At 39.1% G+C, this 8,280-nt stretch overlaps 1 protein-coding gene across 12 annotated transcripts; it reads right to left on the bottom strand.

Moving 5' to 3' along the window:
- Positions 1 to 246: 246 nt before the first annotated feature.
- fads2 (fatty acid desaturase 2) lies at positions 247 to 8,109 on the bottom strand. Of its 12 annotated transcripts, none has more exons than XM_088418126.1 (16): positions 7,486 to 8,109; positions 7,123 to 7,219; positions 6,953 to 7,039; positions 6,446 to 6,471; positions 6,170 to 6,340; positions 5,526 to 5,636; positions 4,749 to 4,946; positions 4,566 to 4,667; positions 4,373 to 4,498; positions 4,226 to 4,286; positions 4,072 to 4,148; positions 2,842 to 2,939; positions 1,800 to 1,896; positions 795 to 874; positions 603 to 728; positions 247 to 509 (listed from the first exon to the last, which is right to left on the bottom strand). In XM_088418126.1, exons 4-16 carry the CDS (start codon positions 6,461 to 6,463, stop codon positions 458 to 460), a joined length of 1,317 nt encoding a protein of 438 aa, XP_088274252.1. In that variant the 5' UTR covers positions 6,464 to 6,471; positions 6,953 to 7,039; positions 7,123 to 7,219; positions 7,486 to 8,109; the 3' UTR covers positions 247 to 457. The 12 variants fall into 12 exon arrangements, with proteins under 12 accessions (XP_088274252.1, XP_088274253.1, XP_088274251.1 ...); XM_088418127.1 differs by having other exon boundaries at positions 6,953 to 7,028; XM_088418125.1 differs by having other exon boundaries at positions 6,446 to 6,468; positions 7,486 to 8,108.
- Between the last annotated feature and the right edge of the window lie 171 nt (positions 8,110 to 8,280).

The following is an 8,280-nucleotide window of genomic DNA, read 5'->3' as shown; positions in this document are numbered from 1 at the left end:
AATAATTTACTTTGCTTTTTGGGCAAAACAGGACATGACATCCTCTCAGACAAATAATGTGCATGTATCTTTGATCAGTTTTTTTCTTTAGGTGGTTCACAAGCTTGGCCAATGAGATGTGAATATGAAATTGAATTCTTGTTTTGCTTTGCAATTGGCTGGAACCGGTCCATCCCTTTTTGTCACCCCAGGACAGCTGGGATATGCAAAAAGTATAACAAATAATAAGCAAGACAAAAGACAAAATAATTTTGGCATCAAAGCCCAATACCTTTTTACTACCATTTTTAAACTATCAATGGCAGTGAATGTCAAAAGTGAAATGCTACCAAATGAAAGCAATACAAGGGACATTACAGTATTCCTACACAAAAACTAAGACATAAAACACTCCATTTAACAGTAGAAACAAATCAACTATAATCAATCCCAGATATAAGCAGATGTGTGAACATGCTTATTTATGAAGATATGCATCAAGCCAAAGATCCCCCGAGGTCTTCAGTGACCTGCAAAATTCAAGTAATAACACCAAATGGTCAAAACTCCACTAAGGTAAGTTTTGGTTCTATGCAGTCACAAATATTTCAAACAGATTTCACCTGATGACGTCAGTCATGCCTTTTCCCATTGACTTCACTTGGTAAGGAATGTTGTGTTTGTCACACAGGGCGTGTACCAATGGCGCCACCCGATGGTAGTTGTGACGCGGCATTGTTGGGAAAAGACTGGAAAGCAGAACATATTGAACGTTTATTCCTCAATCTTGTAGCTATTGCGCCTATGTGACTTACTGGTGCTCAATTTGAAAGTTGAGATGTCCGCTGAACCAGTCGTTGAAGGGCGACTTCTCAATGTTGCAGGTGGCTTGTAGCTAAACAAAAGAGACACAATGTGCATGGAAATGTAGTGGCTAGGGCTGAAAACGAGTCAGAATAATTCGAGTACAATTCAATATTCTTCCAAAATCCCGTTCAAATGCCAATTCAGGGAGCTAACAAATACTGTACTTAAGATGGCGGTGACTGATGTCACCTGTTGCACGTGTTTACTGATGGCTCAGGCTATAGGCTTTGTCTACAACAAATTAGCCACTAGCTAGCAGCAATCCAGTTCTCCATATAGCGATAGTGCCATTCAATCCAACAATGGGGTGTCACACTTTGATTTTTGCCATTTTGAACTTATAACTTTTTTTGAACTATAACTTTGAAATATCCCAATCTGACTGAAATTTCAGCTCCCTGGTGTTTTCGATGCTGTCTGATGTAGCACATTTTTGTTGAAGATTTGGACAGAATACCGCACAAACTAAGCACTGAAATAAGCAATTATTATTTTACTACTTTTGTACAAGTGAGTGACTAGTAACAGATTATTTCAGTGATTACTTCAGGAAATTCATCAAATATCAGCCAGTTTTATTCTCTCCTTTAGCCAAACACGTGGAAAAATGCAACAACAACAAAAAATCCCAAATTAAATGTCTTGACTCTTGCAAAAATGTAAAAATATCAGGAGTAAAACAATGTTGATGAAACAAAAATACATATAAAAGTTGGTTATTTGTCATTACTCATTAAGCGGATATATGTTATTTGATCTTGTGTTTATAACTGTCTTTCAACAAGTACAAAATCAATTCTTTTAATATTTAAAATTAATATTTATACTATTATTTCAGTATTTTAATCCAAATACTCAATATTCGGTTTATATATATCCAAATACCAAAAATACTTTACAGCTGCAGCCCAGTAGTGACAACAAAAATAAAATGCAGATTTCCCAGCAGGCACCTGCATTGTGAGCCAGTCTTGATGCTTCTCATGGTCAATTTCCATCGGGAGGTGATTCATCTGAGTCACCCACACGAACCAGTGGCTCTCCAGAAACCTGGAGAAAAAAAATCACAGAAATATAACGTCAACTGTAAAGGTCAACAAAATAATGAAAGACCTGTCTCTGCTTGATGGGTTTCGTTGAACAACATAGACCTCTGTAGGCAATTCTTGTCATTACAGAAACTATGCACATGATCTAAAATTCCATTTTCTAATCGTTAGTCTAACAAATCAGGTCTGAAAATGTGACTGTGCGCATGGTAGACTGCAATTCCTCTTTCTGTAATTCGACATTGTGTAATGCTTATTTATATAATACCTACTTATGACTTCAAAGCTTGACTGGCCTAAGGTCCAGGCCACTTTCTAGCCATAGGAGGAAATACGAACTGAACCATTACAACTTGCTAAGTTTTTTTTTTCTTTTTTCAAATAAATTAAGTCCTTACAGTGGGGTAAAGTCGAATGCAAATTTTAGCTGCTATCCATCAACGAGCATGGTGTCGAATATCGAGTGTTGTATTTTTTTTTTTTTGTATAATAGCATGCTAATATTCAGTTTTTTGTGTGACTTTTCCTAACTTCACATTTTTAATTTATAATATTGCCATAATTTATAAAGTTTTCATGATGGCAACAATTTGCCACTGAGACAGATGACTTTTTAATATATCCAATGACAAGTCATTTTCACTGGTCATTTGTGTTGGACCTGTTCTTACACAAGCTTGTGAACATGACTAAGTTGAGTAATAACAATGAGAGAGCACTTTTGCAAATAAGTGTAAAGCAATATTGTCTGTTAATAGTCGCACGGTGTGGCTTTGGTCAGCACTCAATCATTTGCTCCACATCTGGGAGCAATTGAGGCTTCATTTTCCACCACAGTATAATTCAACGATGATTTAAACGCACAACCCAGCAGCCACAGATTAACTTTACATCAAAAAGGTGATTTTAAACTGTGTGAGCCTTATTGATTTACTAAATCACTTACCTCACAAAGATGATGAGTGCCATTGAACCCAGAAGACCATAAAGTGGAACATAACAACTGAAGAAGCGAAAGTAGTAAGACAAGCACCAGGCCATATCCTTCAGAAGGAGAAAAAAACAACAACATTGGTTGGTATTCCTTTATTTAGAATTTATTGTGTATTACGAAGTAAATGAAATAGACAACATGTTTAAATCAGATTTACTGGGCAATTATATGAACCAACTCAGCATCGTACAAACACAATTCTACATTGTGAATCTACACCTTTCCAAAAGTTTGATGGACATTAACAAGTGACTTAATTAGCATGTCAATGATTATAAAAGGGCATACTAATGAGGTATTCTAACATGATACTGAGTTTAATAGCTTTAAACTATCTTCTATTGTTCACATATTACCTAACATGCTAATGAGCTAACTAGTGAAGATACGATGCTGCTGAGCTGAAATTTTGTGCTGACTAATTTGTTGAGTGCAATGACCTGCTAACAAACTAATCAACTAGCATGCTAATTTGCTCAGTAACTTAAGGTGACCATATTTTAAAAAATTAACTGGGACATGACAAGTTTACGCAAAATGAAATATGTCATTCATTCTTACTAGGAACTACTGTATTTACAACAAATTCCATTGTGAGACCTTCTGGTGACCGGTTGTTTTGTTATTAAGTTAGCTAACGCTAAATGCTATCTTGAATAAAAGTTCTGGTCAATACACTCACCTATTTTGCTTGGCCCTAGTGCTGTGTAGTGTAGTAAATTTTAAATCCCTTGCAACTTGAGTTGACATGGGACTGCTCTGAATTTTTTTTTCTACATACCCCCTGCAATGTACTCAGACTCCTTATTGCTCTTTGGTGCATTGAATGAGTATTTTCTAATTATGTTTGAAAGGTCCCACTATGTGAGCTGTCACTGAACACACCTCCAATGAGCTAATGAGCAATTAAACAAATGACAGAGCTAATAAGATAATTTACCCACTAATTGGATCAAACTAACCAACAAGCTTGCATGCTAATATGTTCCCATCTAATTCACGTATGTGCAAACTAATCACAAAGCCAGCAAGCTAGCCAAAATGCTGATGAGGATGAATATCAATATTAAATTAACTTTTAAGAAAGCTACAGTAGTTTTTCTTGCGAACTAAAATGAAGCAATTTTATTAACCTAAATTCCCAATTGAGAAAACAAGAAAGGGAACAGGAAGGCATCTTACCACCCAATCACGTCGAGAGATCATCACCTTCATGATTTGAAGGTGAAAATAAACTGGAATCAGCAGTGGAGGTCCAACTAAAACAGATTGTTGCGCATTAGCTTCAATGTTTCATTAGACTGTATCTAGAAGAGTGAAACGAGGAGGAGAGTACCCAGGAAGAAGTAGTGGTGCTGATGGTTGTAGGGCATATGTTTGATCTTTTTGGTGCCATACTGTGAGAGAGAGAGCCCTGCTGAGTTAGGATGACAGGAGCATGCTGGGTGTTGGTGCCGAGACCCTGCATGTATGTGCAACTTGCCTCTATGGGCTGCGTGGCTCCAACAACAAAGACGCGCAGCATGTTGACGTCGGGGTCTTTACTGAAGACGTTGGGTTTAGCGTGATGTTGAAAGTGCCGGTGATTCCACCAGTTACCCGAAGCTCCCTGTGTGTGGGTAAAAATGGTGTTTTCTAAAATGTCGTTATGGAGGTAAAAGTTTTTTTTTTGTTACCTTCATGTGACCTATAAGAAATTTGTGCGCAAGATGATTCCATGAGGATTTCTTGAAGACAGACAGGTGACCAAAGTCATGTTGCAGCCATCCGGCCTGGATCTTGTCCATAAGACAAAGTTAGAGATTCATGTTTTGCATATTCTTCGATAACTTGACGGGCAGTCACTTCGTTCTTGGTACCTGTGCAGTTGCCATCAAAATGGCAGAGAACACCGTTGAGATCCAGCTGGTGCCTCCAGTCCATATCAGCAACCAGGCCAGGAAATCCAGCAGCAGGATGTGAGCCAGGTGGGCCAAGAAGAACAAGGAGTTGGCTTGAAACAGACCCTGTTCCTCAGCAAAAGCCTGTAAAACCCTGAAGTCCTGCATGACTGCAGCCTGGAAGTACAGAAGGGGGGGAAAGGTGCTTAAATATACAACTGATGATTATGGTGGTCCTCAAAAACCATTCTTGGAAAAAAAATCCATCTGCAATTGACAGTTGGGGCAGGTAAGAATATTATTAGTGTCCACTACCCAATTGTGAGGACTTGCAAGCTTCAAGAACCAAAATCTTCCAGCTCCTTCCCTCACTTAGGTGCTGTTGAGCACCTAAACCAGCAGACAGACTGATAGCTTCTTGCTTCTTGACATAAAGCTCCTTATGATTCCATAATGGCTGTCTGACAATTTTTTTGTCACGCTGTGCGCGCAAATTGTATTAGTATTTCACACTAATTGTACCCTGACAAAGTTATGCTACTTATCGCAAAGACCATGAGTCAGTTTGCATGTCTTTCAGGTTCCTTTTCAGATTTCTTATTCCACAAAAGCAACATTAAATACATGTGTTTTGACATATACAATTTGGAGGGTTAGGTTACCCTTAAAGACTTCATTTGTTTTTTAAAAGGGTCAAGACATTCGGTCCCAAGTTCAGTCCCAAACTGGTGCGAGTGAGTTCAAGATGGTACTTACGTTTTTCTGTCTGTCCTGGCTGGGTTCTGTTTCCGCTAGCTCACCAATCAAAAGTGGTTTCAGGAAACGCTGAACAAACCTTTTGTCAGGATGAAAAGCAGTGAACGCCTCCTAGACGATATAAAAAATAAAATAAAATGAGAGGGTTGAATCCCACAAAACGATGCTAAATGATGGGATGAGAGTTAAATTCCATGAAATGTCTCCATACGAAATGAGATTTTCATAAAATTTACATTTTGCCAGTTTTTAAAATGGTTGCGTTTGAGCAAGTCAACTGCCAGAAAAATAACAATCTAACATGCAAAAGTAATCATAAGAAGAGAGTAAGGCTCATTTTTCCTCTGTGTGTATATATACACATTTGTTATATTACAGAAACTGAGATTTCAGTCAACTCTCTCCACATAAAATTTGGTCAGTGCAGTGAGACAAAGTGATGTCAGTCCTACAGCACACACACACACGAGTCAGCCTGGTTAATTAAAAAAAAAAAAAAAGTTATCAACAAGCAGCCCAAAGCCCAAAAAAGAAATTGTAAGCGCTGTGCAGGGATAACAACTCTCATAGCAGCTTAATCACATGAGACTTCATAGTAGGAGATCTCGTCCCATCTATACAGACAAATTCTAAGCATGACGTACCGTAGCATCCTCTCCAGCATAATGCCAGATGAGCCGAAAACCTCCCGGGTGCCTCTTGGCCCACTGTGTGACGTTGTACACCTTTCGATCAATCACCAACCACTGGTCATTCCTGCTGCAGTGACTCTGCACCTCTTCCCAGGTGAAAACACCCTTTCCCGCTGGTTGAGTCTGCTGGCCTCCAGCACCCATTTTTCAGAGATTCAAACAAACACAATGGTGGCCAGGAAAGTTTGCACGGTGTGCTCGGTAGGCAGCAGCAGGGGGTGTTTTGACCTGTTGCTGTGGGTGCATGCAGTCTGCTGGTAACATAAGTTAAGGAGGACAATGAGAAGTGGAACATGGACACAAATAATTCATGATGAATTGTCTCACACTCCATGTTGCAAATAAAGGGGCTGGCTTGCACTCACTGGCCCTAATTGGATCCATTCTAAATACTAAAACTACTGAATTTGAACAAATCTTCTTCAATTTTGCTCACTGACTCTTCCAGGCTCTTTCAATACAAACTCTGAGGAGATCTTCCGACGGCTTTTGGGCCAGTCAGTGTACAGTAATATTAAATACATGTGTTTTGACATATACAACTTGGAGGGTTAGGTTACCCTTAAAGACTTAGTAAATTAGCTTGTTATTGTACAGGTATTTCTTTATTTTATTACATTATACATACATTATTATTTTATTACATTATTATTTTTTACATGGTATTGTTAGCGCCATATGCATTTACCTAAAGATGAAAAACGATCAACATTACGAATATGTTGTAATACTGACCTTGACCAGGAGGTAGAACAAACAAGCAGATCAAACACGCTTTCTCTTCAGAGGAACCACAAATGGTGAGCACAGTCTGTGAACATCCTTAAATAAATGAAATACATTACAGTACTGTGGATGGAATATGGTGAAGTGAGATAAAAGCACTCCGTGTGTGCTTATATTACAAGCTTGGTGAGTCATCGGGCCGCCGTCCTTAACGAATAAGCCAGAGGTTGTCAGACGGGCGCTTCACTTTATTTGCCGCACGGTACCATCAAGACACTGCTTGCAGCCGTCATAACCGAAAGAAAACGACATAAGCTCAAAAATCAGGATGAAGCATAATTGTCTTTTTAAAAATGAAAAGAACAATGGCCTTCTTCTTTGTTAATATAACAGTCAACAAAACTAGCTGGGTATTTATGCTCCAAATTGTGTTTGAATATCAAACCAACAATGAAATAATTCATTTAAAAATACCTTTGTAAAACTAAAAAAAAAGAGCATTTCATTTGATTTGTCACAGTAATGTGAGATTAAAAACTTACGTTTGTCCTCTTGATGTTGCTTTTTGTGTCCTGAAGCTCCTTTCTCAAAGTCCCAGTGAGCTCTCGACCTTCCTTGAGCGCTCTGAAGCTAATTTTTATGTAACGTCACTTTGAAAGAGGTTTGCCAACAAAGCATAACTGCTGGGCCGATCCTCCAATCAAAGTCAACAAAGGCCGAATGTCGGCTGATTTCCCCGAGGCCTCTCACACATGAGTTATTCTCTCATATATGCTATGCAAATGTCATTTCTCCTTCCTGATGAAACAGTTGGCGTCAACAATTGTCAATCAATCAATTGGTGGTGTGGGGTCAATTTTGTCCCTATTATATTCACCACACTAAAAATGACAAGTTAGTCAGCCAGTGAGCTTACAGACTCTAGTCAAAAATGTGTTGGCTTCACATCCCTTTCAACCCGATTACACAAAAAGTAATCGAAAATGGCCGGATGAACGTGAGTTCATTTGCGTTCACCTCTACAGTCACATTCGTCGACCTCTTGGGCTATCTCGCCTGTCTGCAGCTCAAAGTGGGCCAAGTCATTTCAGGGCGGTTTCAAAGTGGACCAGAAATGCACAAATCAGCATATCAGACAGGATTATCCTCAAGCAGGCAGAGGCCCCCTCCCTCGGCACCCCGCCTCCTCGTCGGGCCGCTTCAAAGACTGTAGTGTTGAACATCTGACCCCGGCGGCTTTGCCAGTCCTTTCTTCACAGTGGAGACCCATTTAACACATTGGTCTGGTCTGGAAGGATGATGTCATTTTTATATATAGCCTACCTGTATACTGCAGA

This window comes from Hippichthys cyanospilos, chromosome 6, assembly GCF_059441005.1.
Source record: "Hippichthys cyanospilos isolate Australia breed blue-spotted pipefish chromosome 6, RoL_Hcya_1.0, whole genome shotgun sequence".
Lineage (NCBI taxonomy): Eukaryota > Metazoa > Chordata > Actinopteri > Syngnathiformes > Syngnathidae > Hippichthys > Hippichthys cyanospilos.
This window is presented reverse-complemented; position numbering and strand designations above follow the sequence as displayed.

What these genes read in the sequence shown, in the direction of transcription:
- fads2 (XM_088418119.1), bottom strand. Translation starts at nt 6,361, where the DNA reads ATGGGTGCTGGAGGCCAGCAGACTCAACCAGCGGGAAAGGGTGTTTTC. An exon ending in TTTTGATGGCAACTGCACAG is followed by an intron (nt 4,668 to 4,748) that starts GTACCAAGAACG and finishes CTTATGGACAAG; the next exon opens with ATCCAGGCCGGATGGCTGCA. An exon ending in AAGACTGGCTCACAATGCAG is followed by an intron (nt 875 to 1,799) that starts GTGCCTGCTGGG and finishes TCTTTTGTTTAG; the next exon opens with CTACAAGCCACCTGCAACAT.